The following is a 23120-nucleotide window of genomic DNA, read 5'->3' on the forward strand; positions in this document are numbered from 1 at the left end:
ATATATATATATATATTCCGCCCTATATATATATACTGCATTTTTCTCTTTTTGTTTCTCTCTCGTTCAGTCTTTACATCTCTTGAACTTAATCTGTCTCATATTTTGACTCCTATCTTTCAATTCATTTTTCTCATCTATTTCTTTCTCATTTTCTCCTATCACCTCTCCCTTTTGCTTTCTCTTTTTATCTATGACACTTTTTTTTTCGCTTCACTCTCTATCTTTCTATCTTCAGCGCTTCAGCATTCAAACGCGTTTTGTTTCTCTCTTGCAACATATCTTTCTATTTGTATATGGTATACAGTAGAGAGTATATGGTAGATGGTATCTAGTAGATAGTATATGGTAGATGGTATATTTTATAAGCTACTCTCTAAACCATTTATGTCTTTCCTGTTATTCTTAACTCGTAGATTTCATCCTCCCCTCTCCAACTTTTTATTCTTTTACCTCCTTCTCCCTCACATTACTTCCTCTTTCTTTCTCTCACTCACTCTTCCTCACTTTACCTCCTCTTTCTTTTTCTCACTCTTCCTCACTTTACCTCCTATTTCTTTCTCTCACTTACACTTCCTCACTTTACCTCCTCTTTCTTTTTCTCACTCACTCTCCCTCACTTTACCTCCTCTTTCTTTCTCTCGCCCTCCTAATCCTTCTCTCTCTCTCTCTCTCTCTCTCTCTCTTTTTCTCGACCATCTCTGAGAACCGAAGCAAAAAGCTGACGGGAGAGGAGGGAATGGCAATCAGAGGGGGGGGGGAGGCTTGGAAGTGTTTGAAAGTTCCAGATCTATGACTCCATCATCCCTCGGCACCCCCAACACTCACCCCTCTTTACCCTCCTTGTCATTATCGTCCTCTTCTTCAATTTTATCAGCTACATCGTAAGGCAGAGATTTTTTTTTTCATTTATTTTATTATTGTTTCGCCTTTCTATTCATCTCTTTGCATTTCTCTCGCCGTCAGTAATCAATGCACGAGGCAGAACTGGGAGCGAGAATCGGATTCAAAAAAAAAAAAGTGAGATCGAATTTGTTATGTATAAGAATCGATTTTGAAACAGTTACATTAAGTAAATTCACTTAAAAGTTGTTTCCTGAATGTTCGATTTTCTTTTCATTCTGAGGATTGTACACAGTTCGGGAGATTTGTTGATGCGTTAAGTTATAAGTGAGAAAACGAACTTTCAAACGATTCAAATCAATTACCTTTTTTAAATACTGTTTTTTTTGCGTAAAGGCATTATAAAAAATATCGTTTGTTTCAGTAAATACACACTGTTTAAAAGGGATGATTGTATGATACCTAAGCACTTACTTAATTAAATAGCATACGAAGAAAAAAAAGAAGTGGAGTTTATGTATTTTTAGGGCGGAATGCTACAAAGAACAATTTGTGGTGTGGCCGTGCGGATGTATTTCTGATTTCATCGAGGCGTTTAGTCTCGTGCGCTGGGATCATAAATGAAGTCGTTTGATCTTTGCGTGACCGGATCTTGATTTTTTTTTTATTCTTCTAGACCATGTTTTTGAACTACTTTTATGTGTGTGTGCGCAGTGATACTTTAAATACATTTGCATATATACGGTAACATGAAAGTTACGTCATAATGTTTTTAACTTCGTGTTTATTTTGCAGTGAAGTATTTTTTTGTGGGTTCGCTATACGTGTTACATCAGCACATGATACATTGGGTTACAATTTTTGTTTATAAATAGGTGATATTGGCAATGTAAGTAGATCTGATTATTGTTATTGCGTTCAACGTCCTAAGGCTTTGTGCAAGCACTTTATATCTATCACCAGGACTTACCATCTCTGTACATATTTACTGTTGAAGTGCATTGCTTGGCGTGATTCATAACATTGTTATCATCTCACTGTAAATGTTAGTAACTAGCAATGTTGTTTGAACTGGTCAATAGATCGATTCCCATTTTTCAAATCAAATCTACATAGGTCATGTTCACAGTATAACATACAAATATAGAACTATATTATATATGTATAGTGTAGCACTTTGTTTTGTTTTTCAAACGATCTTCTATTTCTTTGTTATTTGTTTTCAAACGATCTTCCATTTCTTAGTTATTTCTTAAAACAATCTTTTTATTTGTTATTTTTTAAAACGGTCTTCTATTTCTTTGTTATTTGTTTTCAAACGATCTGCTATTTCTTTGTTACTTTTTTAAACGATCTTCTATTTCTTTGTTATTTTTTTTAAACGATCTTCTATTTCTTTATTATTTTTTTAAACGGTCTTCTATTTCTTTGTTATTTGTTTTCAAACGATCTTCTATTTCTTTGTTATTTTTTTAAACGATCTTCTATTTCTTTGTTATTTGTTTTCAAACTATCTTTTATTTCTTTGTTATTTTTTTTTTAAACGATCTTCTATTTCTTTGTTATTTGTTTTCAAACGATCTTCTGTTTCTTTGTTATTTGTTTTCAAACGATCTTCTGTTTCTTTGTTTTTTTTTAAACGATCTTCTATTTCTTTGTTATTTGTTTTCAAACGATCTTCTATTTCTTTGTTATTTGTTTTCAAACGATCTTCTATTTCTTTGTTATTTGTTTTCAAACGATCTTCTATTTCTTTGTTTTTTTTTTTTAAACGGTCTTCTATTTCTTTGTTATTTGTTCTCAAACGATCTTTTATTTCTTTGTTATTTGTTTTCAAACGAACTACTATTTCTTTGGGGTTTTTTAAAACGATCTTCCATTTCTTTGTTATTTGTTTTCAAACGATCTACTATTTCTTTGTTATTTGTTTTCAAACGATCTTCTATTTCTTTGTTTTTTTTAAACGGTCTTCTATTTCTTTGTTTTTTTTTTAAACGGTCTTCTATTTCTTTGTTATTTGTTTTCAAACGATCTTCTATTTCTTTGGGTTTTTTTTAAACAATCTTCTATTTCTTTGTTATTTGTTTTCAAACGATCTACTATTTCTTTGTTATTTGTTTTCAAACGATCTTCTATTTCTTTTTTTTTTTTTAAACGGTCTTCTATTTCTTTGTTATTTGTTCTCAAACGATCTTCTATTTCTTTGGGTTTTTTTTAAACGATCTTCTAGAGTAAAGTGCGAAGTTCGAGCAGTCCCGATTTGACAAGAGGTTCGAACAGTTCACTTTTTATTGCTAAAACTTTTTTATTTGAATGTTTACCAAATTACTACTATATTGCTACTGCGCATGAACCTTTTTTCTTTATTTCCGACACATACTATTTCCTTTTCCTTGTAAAGGCTAAGTTCATGGTGAGGTCAAACTCAGGAGGTGTGGAATTATTCTTTTTTACTACCCGGTAGTGAAGGAAATGGGTAATGGGATTAAGGCTATTTTTAAGTCTGATGGTTCATCAGCTCAAAGAGACTATTTGAAGTTGTGGAGGGTCGGAAATGGTGCAATGGATAGTGTTCTTGCGCTGGAGTAAAAAGAAAATGACTTTATAGTAAAAATTAAATATTAAAACATGTTTTTAGATATATTTTCTTTGATCTGCTCGAACCTTCCACCAACCCGATCGAGCTTACTAACGGGAAAAATCCGCTCGAGGAAAAGTACGCTTGGCGATACTTACCCTACAACTCTTTGACTTCGTATTTAATTTTAACTAAGCCTAGTGATACATTAAATCCAATCTATTTTTATAGAAAAAAGGACGAGGAATTCAGAGATACCATCAGTTTTTTCATAGGTTAGACCGTTACGGTGCTATAAAAATACAAACTTGAAAATTGCTGCCAGCGGGCTTAGTGCGCTCGAACTTCGCACTTTACTCTATATCTTTGTTATTTTTTAAAAAATGTTTTTAGTAAGAAAGCGAGTAAACGCAAACACTGACAGACTTCAATTTGGAGCTAATTCTCTAAAATATATGCTTGCTTGTTTTACATGTTTAGAATGTTCCTTCACAGTTGAAAATAATCTACTCCTAGTACAAAACTCCCTCAGGACGACGGGGGATGGCAGCTGGCAGGGGTATGTATTCGGGACCATCGAGACGACCGAACGACTGTCCTACGCACATACCGCACGAGCAGGCAGCCAGGCTCTAAGTAAATATATATATATATTAAAAACAAATATCTATTTGTGTACCATTTAATAATTTTATTGATTCGTAAACAAAGAGTTCAAGAACTTTTTAAAAAGTTATAAAATGATATTTTTAATGAAACAAAAAGTTGTACAACAATGACTTGGTTCGCTTGCAGAAGTGGAAAAGTTACCCTTGCTCTAGGACTTACATAACTGCAGAATATTTTGAATTCGAATTAAATTAGGTGTTCTAGTTTATTACATCTATACTTTTTTTTTCATGATAAATTTGTAAGTAGTACAAGTGGTACATTTGTATACATAAAAGTGCACATAATTGGTAATATAAAATAAAAAGTTATAAACAAATTATAGCTTTTGAAAATATGCTTAAATAAAAAATATTATTAAATATAGATTTGTAAAAAAATCCAAGTTTGCGAAACAATTGTTTGATAATTGAAACGGACGATATTTGAAGTAACAGAGAATCATTCGAAAAAATAAATATAACAATTTTTTGATCAAGTGTTTACACATAGTTGGACTTTCTCATACACATTTTAAATAAATAAAATGCAAAATTAATGTGAGAATCACTTACACCAGTTATTGATATTAACTTTGAAATAAAAAAAAAGATAATTCTTTAAAGAATTTTAACTATGAAACTCATATTTCCGCACCATAAATTGTGATAATTAGGCATTTTGGGTAATATATATATATATATATATATATATATATATATATATATATATATATATATATATATATATATATATATATATATATATATATATATATATATATATATATATATATATATATATATATATACTTCACAAAAATGTAATTTTCCTCTTATTAACTGACGTCACGGCACTAGAATAGCAGAATGCTACCTTAATATTTGAGACAAACATCCCAAAAAAAAAAGCTTAAAAGATTATAGAAATAAAAAATTACCCTTTGGCACCGATGGCAAAAAAAACCCGGAAAAAACCCAGACACAAACACTCTTTTGTTTCCCTGGCAATCAAATCATTAAATAGAAACAATCTGATATAAACTTTGTCACATGTAAATTATGAGAGAGTCTGGTGTGAATGTAAATTTTTTTTTTTAATAGTTATAATGTTTTGTTTGGTGTACACATTGTAAGACAAATTTCCTTATTGACAAAAAAGATTATTATTATTTTATAATTTCGTGGAATCGGGATGCAATATTATCTGAATAACAGAATTCACAAGTTGTTTGTTTTCCTCGCAATGTATAACAGTTGTAGTGAAGATGCTTCCCGTTTCTGTAAAAGGGATTTATAATAATACAAAAAAATGTATATAAATTTATAGTTATTATTGTGACCTACATATATAGCTCAACATGGGAGAAGAGAATTTTGCTTGCGCGGTGAAAATTCATTAAAGTGAGGGAGGTTTGCATCAGCCTCACTCTCTCGCCCCTTGCCAGATGAATCCAGTGGCAGAACAGAGTCCAGACAACTGGAGATGGTTTGGGGTGCAGTGGATGACCAGTGTGCTCTACATGTCCCACAGTGCTCCAAAACGTTCCACGGCATTAGCTAGGTGACGCCTGATGGCCCTGGTAGTCCAAATCGACTTGAGCGCCATGCAGCCGCAACTAGACTTCACAGGCTGATGATGGACAGAGACCATAGTTTTACCAGATACTAGCTCTGGCTATATATATAGTTCGTCCATCGTGGTTCGATGGCTAACCCTCACCTGGTTACATGCATATGAGAGTGGTCTAGACATGTGTCTACGTCTTTGTTCCACAAAGCAAATGCTCACTTTTAGCTTTTATCTCGTGTCTGGAGCACTCATTGCTTAGATGTTAGATATGGATATTGGTTAAGCCAATAACAGAATATGCATCCTCTGTTTGGGACAACTCAAGTCAAGAACACATTAATAAACTGGAACAGACACAAAATAGAGCAGTGAGATTCATAACAAACGAATATTCACATTTGACACCTTGAGTAAAATCACTAAATTTAGAAAGCCTTCAGGACAGAAGACTTTAAAGTAAAGTAACAAGTATACATAAAACACTGAACCATAATCTTCAAATAGAAAAACAAAATTTAATAAAATACTCTGAAAGACACAAAGATAAAGGCATATTCCTTGTTCCATATGCTTGGACAAATTGGTACAATTGCTCCTTCTTCCCTATTGCTATTATTGAGTTACCTGAGCTAACCAGGAAAACCAGTGACTAGGCAGGTTAACATGCATGGCTAGATGCATGACACGTAGGATGTAATCATCTTCTCTTTTGAAGTAACGTCTGTATTTTATTATTATTATTATTATAGCTTTTATATAGCGCTACTGTCATGCTTATAACATGCTCAGAGCGTTTTGGTCCAATCTCATTTGTGGACGAGTGGGGGTGGGGGGGAGGGGGTATCTAGGAGTTGGTTTTCCGTGCTGCCTTTAGGCGCTCAGTAAACACAACTCTGCCCGAGTCGGGTATCGAACCTCGAGCCCCCTTCTAGGTAGCCAAGACAAGCCAAGTTCAAGTTTTATAAGATAAGATAAGTTTATAGTTCAGTGATTTTGGATGTTGTTGTTTTTTAGTATAAGATTTAATAGAAGTTTCTGTTTGTGTAAATAAGAAATAAAGCAAAAATGTTTTTGATTACATATGTAAAAAATAAAAACAATGAATAATAAAGGCAACGTTTTTGATTCCATAAGGATGAGTGTAGTGTTTGACATGACTATTTTTCCACATTCGATGCAGATAAAGCCGTTGTCCACTAGGGGTCTATACTCAAATAATTAATAATTTGATACAAATTACTTTCATGAATGAAATTTATCAAATTGCTCAACAATATGTACAGATACCTATGGCGGTTTATATATCGTCGGTTCCTCTAATTTATGCACTTTTATAAGCCTTATGTCAAAGTAAATGGACCTCATTCACCGATCGTAGACAATGATCATTTAGTCACGTGATCTTATTGATAAATAAACAGAAAAATAAATAAATAAATAAATTGAAACAGTTTGTACCACTAATCCATATCTTTTATAATTTTCTTATTTTTGAAAATCTTGCATGTCGCTTCCTTTGTTAATGTCTCATTCTAAACTACGGCCTTGTCACAACTAAACAAATTCCAAGAGAGAAAGCAAGCCTTCCCATACTGACCTTAGTACAGAAGCATAAACATTAATTGGTAGCGATTTATTATATTAGCATTTCCTTGTAAGTAATAAAATGTAGAAAAGATATTTAATGGGAGGTAATACGAAATCATTTGACAGAGTAGTCTTCTCATTGCCCTTTCAGTTTGTGGTCATGTAAAAACACCTCTACGTTATTACTAGAGATGAAGACAATCCTTACAAAAAATTTTGCCGACGCCATAGGGAGCAAAAAGAATTGTGTAATCTTTTCAAAAACAAAATCTCTCACTTTGAATCCATTGTCGGAATAATTTTTTTCTTATTTTAATACTTTTGATTAACGTGCGAAATATTACTTTTTGCGACAAAACACAGCTGGTAATCCAGTCTTGTTTTCAGTAAGATATAAAATCATGCATGGGCGTAGCCAGGATTTTTTTTCGGGGGGGGGTTTTGGGGGGGATGAATTTTTTCCCCCCCCCCACCCCCCCCCGGGAAAAAAAATTATATGTATTTATGTGTGTGTGTGTGTACATAATCTTTATTACATTCTGACCCTTCATTCTTTCTGAAGACCTTTATTGTGCCCTAGAATAGGTTCTTCCATGAGTTAGTGAAAAAATTGTAGATTCCCCGACATTATCAGCAAAGTGGTCTGGGGGAGCGCTAGGAGCTCCCCCAGCGCGGGGCGAAGCCCCGCCGCCAAGCACTATTTCTGATATTGAAAACCAACAAAATGCATATTCTTAGGTATCTACAGTGCATTTTCCTGCTATTAAAAAGTTCTATTTCAAAAACCTAATGTGCTATTCTTACTAACTTAGACCCTCCCTCGTCGTTCAGCGCATTTGCCATCAAGCTGTTTCCATAAAATTGTGGACTCCCGCCATTAATAGCAAGGGGGTCTGGGGGAGCGCCAGGAGCTCCCCAGCGAGGGGCGAAGCCACGCCGCCAAGCACTATTTCTGGTATTGAAAGCCAACAAAATGCATATTCTGAGGTATCTTCAGTCCATTTTAATGCTATTAAAACGTTTTATTTCAAAAACCTAATGTGCTATTCTTACTGACTTAGACCCTCCCACGCCGTTCGGAGCATTTGCCATCAAGCAGTTTCCATAAAAATCTGTCACTGGTAATGTCTGAAGCCTCTTCCCACCTACCATGAGGACCTCCATGAATGAGTGGCGTCAAGTTATACTAGGATATCATTGCAACTCTTCTTATGCGTAATTCATTTTGTCGGAGAACATGTCCCGCAAACCTCATGCGTCGTTCTCTCACAATCTTACTAAGGGGTCGACTCCCAGATTGGCATAGGATTTCCTTGATTTAGATCCGATCTCTATAACTGACTCCTAAAATCTGTCTTAGCCATCTTTGTTGAGCTATATTTAGTGTTTTTCGTTTTCGGTAGATGACTATTCACTGCAGTTTATTAATGGAGCCCTGCCATTGGTAAAAATGTGTAACCTCTCTTGAATACGCTCTTGGAATTAAGTGACTGTAGTTTGCTTTAGATTTTATATCAAAAAGAGAATTTTTATCGTCAAAATCTTGTTGGGGGTTTTCCACCTCAAAATGCTCTGTAGGGGGATCTTAGACTCAAAACCATCTGGAGGGGTTTTAAACTTTAAAAGAAAAGCCATCTGTTGAAGAAACTCAAAACCCCCGATTGGCTTGGCTACGCTCAAATAATTTTAGTGTGTAATTTGCTTTTTTTTTTATATTGAAGATGTATTTTTAGCACCAAACCCCTCTGAATGTGGGTTTAAACTCAAAACCCCTTTCGGCAACGCTCATAGCATTTTGAGTGCGTAATTTGCTTTTTTTTCTTACACTGAAGATGGCGGGGGGTTTAAACTCAAAACCCATTTGACTACGCTCATAGATTTTAGAGTGAGTAATTTTCTTTTATTTATATTGAAGAGGTACTTTTTAGCTTCAAACTCCACTGGAGGGGAGTTTAAACTCAAAACCCCATAGACTACACTCATAACATTTTTAGTGTATAATTTGCTTTTTTTTTATTATTAAAGAGGTATTTTTTACCTTCAAACTCAAAACTGAGTCAAAGCCCATTTAGCTACGCTCATAACATTTTGAGTGCGTAATTAGCTTTTTTTTATATTAAAGAGGGGGTTTATCGTAAATTTTAGACGGGGTTTTAAAATCAAAATCTTTCTTAACTGTGCTCTTGAAATTAGGGGATTTTCGTTTGCATTTTTTTTTTTGTTTTGTTTTATAGAAGAGGGGAAGTTAACTGCAAAAACACAAGGTAGGGGGTTTAAAACTCAAAAACCCTGGTAGGGGGTTTTAAACTCAAAACCCCTAGTAGGGGTTTTAAGACTCGAACCGCTCTGGTAGGGGTTTTAAACTTGAACCCCCCTGGTAGGGGTTTTTAAACTCGAACCCCCCTGGTAGGGGGTTTTAAACTCGAATCCCCCTGGTAGGGGGTTTTAAACTCAAAACCCCTTTGGTTGTGCTAGGGCAAGTGATGGTTTAGTATTAAAATCTCACCTAAAATAAACAAAATCAAAGCAAAAAATCAGTCACTAAATTCCGACCCCCCCCCCCCAAGGGGGGGGATTTCATTTCGGGGGGGGTTTGAACCCCAAGAACCCCCCCCCCCTGGCTACGCCCATGATTTAATCATGTATAATATATATCTAATATATACCCCATCAAATCTTATCTAACATAATCAAACAAAACATAACATAACTTATAATACTAGTGGCGTAGCACTCGACGCTATTTCATAGTATTGGCCCTTGTACCGAAATTTGAGAAAAAATATATACAAGCATAAGAAATTCGAAGACAAGCCTTACTATTATTATAAAACAAAACGCCAGTCCAATGAGTTGTTTATAATATAAGAATATCTAGTTAGCCCCTTAATCAGGGTAATTTATTATTGCCTTACCTGGCTTTGAGCAAGAGGCTGGCAAGTCTTTTCTACTCCCTTGCTAAGATCTCTGAGTCGATTCTAGACTACAATAAACGGATTTAGACGTTAGCTCAGAGATGAAGATTGTTACGTCTTAGTTCGGGGATTGCAGCTGGAAGGGTTCGAATCTAGGAACCATCGTGACTGCAATCTACACCATGAGGTGACAGTTTAATTCTGGTACTATGCGGTAACGTGAGTCACGTGATCAGAGTACATCTGCTAAAAATAAAGTTGTATTTACTTAGTAGATCGGACACCATCAAGTGAGAATGTAATACATAATTGATAAAGTTATCAGCAGCCATTATCCTAGATAGTTCTTACATTAGTTTCTCTTTCTATCGTGTAATCTTCAGCTGCGCCATCTGGAGAAATGACTTCTGTTCGCAGCGTCTTCGAGTAAAATATCTGGAGAATGATTCAGAGATTCTCTCCCTTCCTAGTCTTCAAGTTTTTCAGAAAATATGTCTCACACAACAGAACAAGAACAAGCGAAATATAAAAATACAAAACTTATAAAATGGAGGGAACAGCACAATTACTAAAAGTACTCTCAGTACTGCAAGGTTTACCTCCTTTTCTAAATAAAAGAATATTAATTGCCGCCAATCAATTAACTGATTGGTGAATGTTTTAATTGATTCATGTATTGTCTTGAAAATTTATGGAAAGTTCTATGCAAAGATTAAACATGATTCGAGAGTTAAAAGTGGGAAAAATTTAGGTTATTGGTGTTCTGGTCCTCTGAATACACATAATAATTAAATATATCAGAATCTCTCCTTAGGCTACAGATTAAATAGTATTTAAAAAACAACCAAATTTAAAACACTTTTTGAGCTGTACCATTACTTATGAGAAAAGGAAGGTTTACAGTCTAAAATAGACAAAAGTTGAAAATGTTTAGCGAACAATCTATTTCTATACACAAACCATATTTCTCAAAATTGATTTAATTACGACTTCATAGTCTAATTTTATTTATTGATTCATGTATTGTCATAGACAATGAATAATTATTACAGGTTTCCATCTGATCCGAGAATGGGAAGTGGGAGAACTAACGTGTACAAGATTCTATTCAGACAGAGGGAGTTGATAGAAGATTTGTTAAAACAAACACGCAACGAAACATAAACAAAAGCAACAACAAATAAAAAACTAAACCAAAACGTAAACAACAAAACAGTAAGCAAACAAAACAAAATACTAAACAACAACACTCACTCACAAAAGATAAAACAGGGCAATAATAAAGAAAACCAAAGCAAGCAAAACAAGAAAACATAAAAAAAAACAGCTTTTACTATCAAGTGTAATTTTGTCAATTAAGTTGGATCAGTCGGGTAATTAAATTAGTAATAGATCTAGACTAGCAATATCAATACTGGGAAATCCTGTGAATGTTACCGCGATCGCTTTTTAAATGCATACTTTTTTTTTTACTCACGGCTGAAGTCTCCTCAAGGGGACTAATTCAACTTATACCACAGCATCTGTCAAGTACGATTTTTTCCCTTGTTTTCCCTTGTTAGATAACAAACAAAATAATTAATAGCCAATAGTTTATTAACTAATTGGTTAATTTGTTTTGTTGATTAATGCTTTGTCACATTTAAGAAATAATAGTGCAAATTATCAAAACTTAATCTGAGATTGTGTATGGGAAAGATAACGTGTACAAACTTCTTACTAGACAAACAATTGCATAGAGCGAGTTGATATAAGCTTTATAAGAAGACAATTTGTTATGCTGTAACACGCACCTCTGTGTATTAATCAAAATGTGGAAGTATAAGGTTTGGATAATGTTATATTAGAAAGGTGGAGTCTTTTGTGCATGAAAAACCAGTCCAAATATTCAAAACTTTCAGAACACAAACCGTGGCACTTATATTATGTTGATACAGTCGATTCTGTATCGATTGTTATCTTTAATTGGATTTCTAATAGTGTTGAGATCTAGATCTACATGTGACGGACCGATAAACAAACAAAACCGACTAGGATCAGCTTTTCCCTTGAAGAAGTGGACATTTTTTTTCAGTTTCCCTAAAATTATGTTTCATGAATGTTTAATGTTTTGCTTCCGGCGTGCCGGTTAAAATAGAACTTTCACAAAGTGCCTGAGCTTCTCAAAAACACGCCTTGTTAATTAGGTGTTTACAAACTGACCAGTTTCTTGACTCATCCAGGAAGTGACCTCACATGTGTGTGCTACTTTAAGGGAATGAATGACTAGCTGTACGTCACATGAACACACACATGATGTGCTTTTTCATTGGAACTTAAGAATCTCAACCCTACTGGATACAAAGGGTTAAGGTTTGAAGTGCCTGACCTCACTGTGTCTCTTTTCCCATGATGGATACACACCAGGATAGACTTACATGGCAGAGCTTCAGATGGCTAGTGGTCATTCTTATATCTTACGGTAAGTTGGACATTTGTTTTTTGTATGCAAGTATCAACCTGGATTCTCTTTAAGTATATATTTAATGCCAGTCTCTATAGACAAGCTAAATATAAGAAAATCATTTTAAAATAACAAAGCTTGTCTAAATTAAAGCTCTCTAACAACTGTATCTCTCAATAATGTATACCTTATTTACATTATTTAATCTGAAACAAAATAATTACGGATAATTAATTGATTGGTTAATTTTTTATTGATTCATGTTTTGCTAGGGAGAATAAATAATTGTTTCAAGTTTCAACTTGATCCGAGAATGGGTGAGAGAGAGAGAGCATGGGAACACACTTTGTATCAAAGGAAATAACAGAAAGTCAAGGAACAATCCGAGAGAGAAAAAATAATAAGTTTCATAAATAGCAAACAGCCAATCTAGACATTGCTGGATAGAGCAAATGAAATGACATTTACATGGGAACATAACTTTGCCAAAATATCATAGCTATTTTAAACTAACTTCAATAACCGAACTTTTTTTTTTACCTAACTTAAAACAAGTAACAAGAAAATTTTTTTTTTTTATGAAGCTGAAAGACACATAAGAAGACAAAGCATAATTTTTATCCTGCCGAGTTCCCCCTCCCCCTAAAAAATCTTTGGTTAAGCGCATGTATAAATAAATGTTCTCAAAGTATATACAATTCTAAGGACAGAGGTCTGTAGATCTAAACTTAGACGACTGTGAGCTAATTGTTCCTGAATATCTATTTATTTACATGTGTGATACTCGCTGACGTATGAGTGTTTAAGATAAAGATTGCCCTAGACCTCAAGCCAAATAAAATTAATTTTTTTATTATACCTTGAAAAATTATAATGGTCAAACCTGACTTTTCCCTCTTTGACTTATTAGCTAGTATTTTTGTTTTCCAAAGATATACAGAATAATCACATTTTTAGGAGAATCGTTAGAGCCGTTTTTCAGATCCGTGTCAAGGTTCCATGTTTTGCCAATGAAAAAATAGCAAGCTGATAAGAGGAATTGTAAAAAAGCAAAACCACTTAATTTCTATAACAATCCTTTACTGACATCAATTCTAGAGCAAAACTTTACTGACATCTGTTGTATAATAAACTTTTAGTGACATCATTTCTAGAACAAAACTTTACTGACATCATTTGTATAATAAACTTTTAGTGACATCATTTCTAGAACAAAACTTTTACTGACATCATTTCTAGAACAAAACTTTACTGACATCATTTCTAGAACAAAACTTTATTAACATCATTTCTATAATAAACTTTTAGTGACATCATTTCTAGAACAAAAGTTTACTGACATCATTTGTATAATAAACTTCTAGTGACATCATTTCTAGAACACATTTTTTATTGACATCATTTCTAGAACAAAACTTTACCAACCTAACTTCAATTACTTTAAAAAAAGAGCAAAGAATCCTACCAACTTTTCTTTTTTCTTTTTGCTTAGCTTTTCTTTTCCATTGCCTGACAAAAAATGAATGCTAAATGAGTTAAATTATAAATAATGCTACCGGGGGGTGGGTTTAGTTCGAAACTGTTTGTGAGTGTGCTAGTGTGTTTGTATTTTTGATAAAAACATATACTTATCGTTTCTATAGTTTAAGTTTTAAAGGGGAAAAAAGACTGTAGCTTGTCTAAGATTTATATATATATATATATATATATATATATATATCACGTAATTTAAAAGAATAATAATCTGGGTCTGTAGAGAAAGAAATATAGGTTTAGATTTTAGTGAAATAAGAGATACTATTCAGCTTAGCCCTGGAGCAATCACGTCCACATTGAAGTCATGAGTATATACTTGCATTGTTGTAGGCGGATAAAGACAAACAGACACAAACAGTCTTTTGTGCCCCTGGCAATCAAATTATTAAATAGAAACAATCTGATATAAACTTTGTCATATGTAAATTATGAGTGAGTCTGGTGTGAATGTACATTTTGTTTTATAGTTATAATGTTTTGTTTGGTGTAATGCACAAATTGTAAGACAAAATTCCTTACGGACAATAAAGATTATTATTATTGTATTATTATTATTTTTAATTATGTTAACATTAACATCATATGCATCATATAGTAAAACCATGATGAACAAATAACTGATCATATTGGTAACTTTCTGTAATATTATCTAGATTTCCATAATGGTAAAGTCTAAGAATTGATTTCACATCATCGTAAACACAAAATTACATTAAAAAAATATATTTAGTAATATCATGACTCTTGTTGTTAAGTTTGTATCAAGCCGTTCACACAGTGCTGGATTTACTTATAGGTAATAAAAGCTATAAAGGCGCTGTGGCTGGGTGGTAAGGCGCTTGGCTTCCGAACGAAGGTGTCCCTGGTTCTAATCTACCCAGCTCTAATGAGTACCTGACATTAGTTGGGGAAAAGTAAAGGTGGTTGGTCGTTGTGCTGGCCACATGACGACCTCGTTACTGTGGGCCACAGAAACAGATGGCCTTTACATCATCTGCCTAATAGATAACATGGTCTGAAAGAGGACTTTACTAATATAAGCTATAGCTGAGGGCCCTAACCTGCTTCCTCCTTTAAAAATAGTTGCAGAAATATTTTAAATTATTTTAAAGAAAGAGCCAAATTATGTTCATTACAAGCGACCCCCCATATTGCATATCAGTTTTATTGAATTGGGAGTATTGTACCAAGTTCTTAGTTCTTTCCCAAGTATATCTCTAGTCATCGTGAAACGACTATATGAATTTCATGTACATTACTTATTAGTGGTAACATTAGTCGCCACTGTCTCCTTATGGATTAGATCTAGATCGAGATGTATCCATTTTTAGGTGGAAGGGTTCGATTGAAAGGAACCGTTTGTATGATTGCGTTCAATTAGAATGACCTGTCTGCATGACTCGCTTCTGTTCAATAAAGAAAGCCTATGCAAATACGGTATGACCATTATGACCTATATCTATATGACCTATATGACCTATATGACCTGATACCTAACATGGCAAAGTCAGTGTTATCAAGCGTTTTTGATAAGACAACAAAATGTTGTGTTCTATTCATCTCATGTTCCCTTACATTTCTCTCTTGTTCATACAATAATTTAAAAAAAACAACTTTACAAACAAACAAATATTGCTTTTGAGTTCAGGAAAATTAATCTGGTTAATTATGTTCTCTTGTATTGATTCTTTATTTTGTGTTTTGTACAGTTACTGCTGGCAATATTCCTGCCACGGAGACCTGGTCACGGTGGTGGTCTTATGATGGTATCAGCGGTACGTTTCACTGTTTGTCATTCTAGTAGTATTTTAAACGATAAAATAATTCAGAAGTAGAATGTTTGAATTTAGTTAGTACTCTATGTTCCTCTATTCTCTAATAGTTACAGCTAGATCTCATTTATACACATGAATTATTTCCATTTTAGCTCTATTCATGAATTGTTAGGATTTAAAGCTCTACTCATGAATTGTTAGGATTTATAGCTCTACTCATGAATTGTTAGGATTTATAGCTCTACTCATGAATTGTTAGGATTTAAAGCTCTGTTCATGAATTGTTAGGATTTAAATCTCTACTCATGAATTGTTAGGATTTATAGCTCTACTCATGAATTGTTAGGATTTATAGCTCTACTCATGAATTGTTAGGATTTAAAGCTCTGTTCATGAATTGTTAGGATTTAAAGCTCTACTCATGAATTGTTAGGATTTATAGCTCTACTCATGAATTGTTAGGATTTAAAGCTCTGTTCATGAATTGTTAGGATTTAAAGCTCTATTCATGAATTGTTAGGATTTAAAGCTCTATTCATGAATTGTTAGGATTTAAAGCTCTATTCATGAATTGTTAGGATTTAACACACTATCAGTCTTATTAAAGACGAAACAGAAGTAATAAGACAGGATTGTTCTTATAATTTCAGTTTTATTTTATTGTATTCATCTAGGTCCCAACTACTGGGGCAAGACGAACCCTGACTGGAAACTTTGTAAACATGGCAAACAGCAGTCCCCTATAAACATCGAGCCATCTCGTCTGCTCTTTGATCCAAACTTGAAACATTTGAAACTTGATTCCGTGACGGTAAGTCTGGGACCGCGCTCTTTTCTATACCAGAAATGTGTTACATAACGATTTTACCTTTACCTTTAAGTCAATTTAGTTAATGCAGTTAAGAGAGTATGTCAAAAGTAGACATCTTTCTGCATTCCTCGACGTCTTTCTCCATTCCTCTCTGTCTTTTGCCTTAGAACCTCTTTCAATGGCAAGCCTGTCCATTTCTTTTATGTTGTCCTCCCATCGCTTTCTCTGTCTGCCTCTTCATCTTATTCCTGATACTGTTCCCTGAAGGAAGGTCTTTGCGAGCAAAGAAGATCTTGTAATATGGCCATAGATTTTAAGCTTGCGTTTTTTTTTACAATAGTTAGCAGATCATCATGGGGTCCAATCACTGCAGTAACCTTTTCTCTAATCTCATGATTTGTGATGCGGTCTTTGAATGTAACATAATGATTAATAGCCTTTAGATCTTATTTGTGTTATGAAATGGCCCTTATGTAAAATGTTCAATGTCCCAACCCTCCCCTTCCTCTTAATAACTCACATAAAGCAAATGCTCCTTAAGTATCATTAACTTGCCACGCCACCTATATCACATGGCAGGCCCGCTGGGTCCCTCTATGGACACGAGTAACCCGGATTAAAAAACATTGTAACGGACCTTACAGTTTTATAGACTTTATATACATATAAAAGATATAGAGATATATATATTGTTCACAAATAAGTTATTTCAAGTTTTACAAATAAAAATATAATACTCCAACAGTGGTTTAGTTGTCTACCAGCAGTTTGGTGCAACAAGTCAACGACCGTCCACAATACTCCCCACTCCTGCTATTGTATCACTTTGTCAGGCAAATAATGCTCAGAACTGTAATGAGTCATGACTCGAGATCATTTCATATTTGTGTGCAGCTCTGTTCAGCAAAGTTCTTCTACCTCCAAAAACTGCAGCTCAGACTGCAAGTAAACGTTTGACTCTTCTTTCGTAGTTACGTCCCCTCCATGACTAATTAGCACAGGTCCTTGAAGATATTTGATCAAAGTCAATCTTCTTATTAAGGCTTAAACTATACTGAGAAGCTAACAGCAAATAAAACAATTCATACATCTCTAGTTGAAGAGCGTTGCTTCCTAACGGCGAGTCCCTCAGTTTAATTTATCGTTGTTCTCCCTTAATGTACAGATCAACATTCTCCATCAATTTGTGTAATAATTAACCGAGTTACAGCCCTTGAGTCTGTATTGATATTCAGAACACAATACGCACAGTTTTTTTTGTCTTAGACATGAATTTTTAACTTCCTTTAAGAATGTCATTGAAATGTATCTAAAGCCTACAAAGACACAAATAAATTGATTGATTGATTGATTATTGACATTTTCAAGAGCCTCTAATCAATGTGGTATGACACTTTGTTCGCATTGTATTTGTAAAAATAGATTTTGACACTGGAGCAGGTTTGTTTAATATCTGGAGGTAGCAGGTATCCACAGCATCAGCAGCATGCTCAGATACACAAACACGTGACCGACATGAGTAAGAAGTGAAGGCGTGCTACTTCATGACGCTACCTTCTATTCACATCTAGTTTAGAATTCAGCACGCTTTCAATACATTCAGTTGATTTCTCATGCTCCAATTGATCACAAACTATTGTCTAGACTTTTCTGTTTCATCTGCCAAACAATGACAAAGACAAACAGGCACAATCGTTGATTAGGGATCAATACATTCTTTAAGATTTTCTCAACAAAACGAGCTTTGAGAATAAACTCTATTGGAGCGAGGCTCATAAGTTGATAAGTGAAATTACGGAAATCTATCGCTACAGTCACAATTCCGATTCTATCGATGTAAAAGTCACACACACACACACCTCTGAAATCTTAGTTAGTAAAGAAGGAAATAAATCTGTAGGTATTTGTATGAATGAAAGTATTTTAGGCATTGTCTAGTTTAACTCTTTCTCTCTCGATTGACGATGTCAACGTTGATTTGACCCCATTAAACTAAATGGATTTTTTCGATTTATAAACTTTAATTTGCGTTGTGTAATAAGAGCATGCATTATCCTTTAATTCGATATAAAATATAACATATTCTGATAAAAAACAAAAAAAAAAACGTATTAAAGTTTAACTCTTCCTCTCCGTAATTATTTATCACATTCTAATGGAATCAACGTTGGTATCGTCAGTTAGGAGAGAAAGAGTTAAGCATAAATGTGTAGTGCAATACCAACGAGCAAAATGAATAATACCATCGAAACGAGGAAAATAATTACGGAGAGAAAGAGTTAATGTTTCTACTGCAGTACACGTATTTCTTCATTCTCGTTCTTCTTCTTCTTCATTCTCGAGTACATGCATTGAAGGATACAATTAAAAAAAAAAATTACATCTGAAGAGCTCTGCTTCAACCGTAGGCCTATGTATAATGACATCATTTGACTGCATGCTCGTCAGAATCACGACAACAATTTGTTTATGTTTATTCTGTTGCTAAATTAAAAACTATTGTTATCTACTTTGCCTTAACTCTTTCTCTCCCAATCGACGATACCATCGTTGATTTTGACCTCATTAAATTAAATTAATGTTTAATTTTTTAAACTTGACTTCGAATTACATAAAAAGAGCTTGTATTTTATTTCTATACCAAATACAACGTTTTCTGATAACAAACAACAAAGTTATTGAAGCCCAATCATAACATGGGTAGTGAAATAGTAATGAGCAAAGAAGAATTCCTTCAAAACGTGGAAAATTAATTACGGAGAGAAGAAGTTAATAAAATAAAAATAAAGTTAAATAATCCTCATTGCGATAGGGAAGTACAGACATGGAATCAAATGGTCCGACGCTAAAGTTTTATAACAAAATTTTGCGAGCGTCTTCTATTTTTACCCAAAGTATTTTTGTGCATTTTGTTGTTATGAAGAGAACAAAAGCAAAACAGCGACATTGGTAAGAGAACAATTAAATTTTCAACCAGAACGAGGCTTCAATACATAATTGAACAAGCGAGAGAGAAAATTAAATTCCTAATCCCTGGCTTCCAGCAAGGTTTTAAAAACTATTCAATAATGAGACATTTCAAAGCTTTAATAAGGCTTAATTCAAGACATTTTATTTATTTCTTTTCCAGACGCAATAGGTGGGCATGAACTCTAGGGCGGGAGAGAGCGGAGATGGTGTCACTAAAACACTAAAAACTTGAAGTTTCTATGGCGTCTTTTTAAAACTACCACTACCTATACACAGCCAAATAGTCTCCGTATAATTACCTAGTTTTAGCTGTTCAATAGAATACTAAGCTATAGAAGGCTCTAAAAAACAAAACGCAATGAAAAGATAAACAATTTAAATGTCTTTTTTTTTCACTGGGATGAGCGAAAAGTCGGAAATGATATATGAATATTAAACACAAATTTCTTATTCCATATGATAGGACAAATTTATATAAGTGGCTTTTAGAGCATGGAATAGGGAATCAGCCAGTACAAATAGTGTTACAATGTCTAACTAACATGTTCGACACATATTTTTTTTAATTTCCAATTTTTAAAAAATCCTTAAAAGGTAGGAACCTGCTAGGGGACACGGTGGCTGAGTGGTTAAGCGCTTGGCTTCCGAACCTGGGGTACTGGTCTCAAATCTCTGTGAAGGCTGGGATTTTGAATTTCGGGATTTCTAGGGTGCCCCTGAGTCCATCCAACTCTAATGAGTACCTGACTTTTAGTTGTGGAAAGGAAAGGCGGTTGGTTGTTGTGCTGGTCACATGACACCCTGATCGTTAATCGTTGGCCTAAGAATTTGTCCTACAGATCGCAAGGCCTGAAAGGGAAACTTTACGAGGAACCTACCAGCACGTTAATGTGTGTGTGTTTGTGTGTTTCTTTTTTTAAAACTTTTGAAACAATGATAAACAAGTAAACATTCGATCAATGATTGATTGAGATTGGAGATTTTCGTTTAATCAATAAACTTGTTTGATCAACGGTGCTAATCACGGGTTATATGTTTCGTCGAGGCGCCAAAAGTTTATAGTACGGCAGAAGTAAGGAGGGAGTGGGGCGTGGGCAGGGGGAGGTTAATGTTCATACGACTTAAAAGTCGAGTTGAAAAAGGCGCGCACCGGAAGTTGACATCGATCTAACGATGTACATCTTAATCATTTCGTTCAACATCAAAAGATCCACTCGTTGCATGCAGGGGTGATCTCGGAATGGGGTGGGAAGGGTGGGTACACTCACACGAACCACGCACATATACGCACATGTGATACAAATATACTCTACGATTATAACACACTACAGCGTCTATAATATGACACACGACTTGGCGTGCTTTGTAAGATTTATTATTTTACGACGGTGTCGGATGGTGTCTTTACTAACTACGTTAGTGGTTGTCGTAAAAGTAAACATGGCGTGTGGTTAGCTATAACTTTGATGTCAATTATTTTATCGCGACATCGAAACTGGCCACTAAATATTGTTGAAAAACATTAGCCTTTTGGCTTTTTAAAAAATGATTTTTGGTATGTTAAAGGTCATGTTTAGCATGGCTAAAAGCAGGTCATCTCTACCCTGAAACTGAAGGCTTTGTCACAGCAATACAGGACAGAGTAATTAGGACAAAAAATTACGAGAAGTATATCCTAAAACTCAATATTGTTGACAAATGCCGAAAATGTGGAAATGAGGGTGAGTCAATGGAACACATAATGGCGGGATGTTCAAGCCTATCGGAATCTGCCTACCTAGGTCGCCATAACCAAGTTGCAAAGCTAATACACCAGCACTTGGCTTTGACACACAATTTGATCGGTAAGGATACTCCTCCATATTACAAATACTCACCACTAGAGGTTCTCGAGTCTACGGATAATCTACTGTACTGGGATAGGCCTATTTTGACTGACGAAACGGTAGATTTTAATCGCCCTGATTTGCTGCTCATCGATAAAAAAGAAAAGGCCGCTACCATTATTGACATCGCCGTACCACTATCTCATAATTTAAAAAAAAAACTGAGCTGGAAAAACAACGAAAATATGGGAACCTTGGCTTGGAGATTAAGCGTTTATGGAAATTATCTAAAATAACAATATACCCCATTGTCATATCAACCGAGGGAATAATAACAACTGACCTCACAGATACCTTCAAGGCCCTTGGCATTCCTAGGAACATTCTCGTTGCCTGTCAGAGGGCGGTACTACTGCAGACCTGCCACATCACTAGAAAATTCCTCGGTGGAAACTGATAAAGGGACTACGATGAATTTTGTTTCCCTTTAACGAAACTCGACCCTGGTTTCGCTAGAGAATGAATACTCGTTCATTTCTAACATAATTATATCTGTATGTCTTTTGGCCTGGATAAGTGTGGCATCATAAGCATTAAAAAGGGCAAGGCAACGAACACCAACATTGCATTTGAAGGCATCGAGGAATTGAACTCCGCCTCTATTTATAAATATCTTGGAATAAACCAGAATGCCAAGATAAACCATAAGAAATTAAAAGAGGACTTTCTTGGCAAATATAGGCAAAGAGTTAATAAAATCCTCAACACCAAACTGTCTGGCAGTAATCTCATCACTGCAATTAACAGCTGGGCCGTCCCTGTGCTCCTTTACACGTTCGGTGTGATCAAATGGACTGACACCGACCTACATGACATTGACAGACTCACTAGAAAATTACTAACCAAGTTTCGATGCCTACACCCCAAGTCCTCCACCATAAGGTTATACCTGCCCAGGAAGGATGGGGGTCGTGGATTGCAGAACATCTTCAAATTGTGTAAGATGCAAGTTTTAAAAATACTATCAAAACTGCTCGCCTCCAGCAACAAATTAGTTTCCTTCCTACGGAAATACGACTCTGATGCAACCCCTCTGAACCTACACAATGCTGATGTCAATATCGGTTTGGACGACGTAGGGCATGAGATTCGCCAATGGGAAGAAAAAACACTCCACGGAAAATTTCCGGCTTCATTACATTGGGACAACATCGACAAGGCTGCTTCCTTAACATGGCTCAAAGCAGGTCATCTCTACCCTGAAACAGAAGGCTTTGTTACAGCAATACAGGACAGAGTAATCAGGACAAAAAATTACGAGAAGCATATCCTGAAACTCAATGTTGTCGACAAATGCCGAAAATGTGGAAATGTGGGCGAGTCGATTGAACACATTATGGCAGGATGTCCAGCCCTATCAGAATCAGCCTACCTAGGTCGCCATAACCAAGTTGCAAAGTTAATACACCAACACCTGGCTTTGACGTACAAATTGATCGATAAGGACACTCCCCCTTATTATAAATACTCTCCGCAAGAGGTTCTCGAGTCTACTGAACATCTGCTGTACTGGGATAGGCCTATTCTGACCGACAAAACGGTAGATTTCAATCGCC

General features: G+C 34.8%; 1 protein-coding gene across 2 annotated transcripts in view; it reads left to right on the forward strand.

The window, feature by feature from the left end:
- The first annotated feature begins 968 nt into the window (after positions 1-968).
- Positions 969-23120, forward strand: part of LOC106050404 (putative carbonic anhydrase-like protein 1) — a 77124-nt gene continuing 54972 nt past the window's right edge. Inside the window, exons 1-4 of one of the 2 annotated variants that reach the window (XM_056039442.1) lie at positions 969-1732; positions 12281-12604; positions 15832-15897; positions 16572-16708. In XM_056039442.1, coding sequence (XP_055895417.1) covers positions 12532-12604; positions 15832-15897; positions 16572-16708 — 276 coding nt within the window. In that variant the 5' untranslated portion in view covers positions 969-1732; positions 12281-12531. The remainder of the gene's footprint in view (positions 1733-12280; positions 12605-15831; positions 15898-16571; positions 16709-23120) is intronic. The other variant, XM_056039441.1, reaches the window with a different exon arrangement.

The sequence above is a fragment of the Biomphalaria glabrata genome, chromosome 8 (genome assembly GCF_947242115.1).
Source record: "Biomphalaria glabrata chromosome 8, xgBioGlab47.1, whole genome shotgun sequence".
NCBI lineage: Eukaryota > Metazoa > Mollusca > Gastropoda > Planorbidae > Biomphalaria > Biomphalaria glabrata.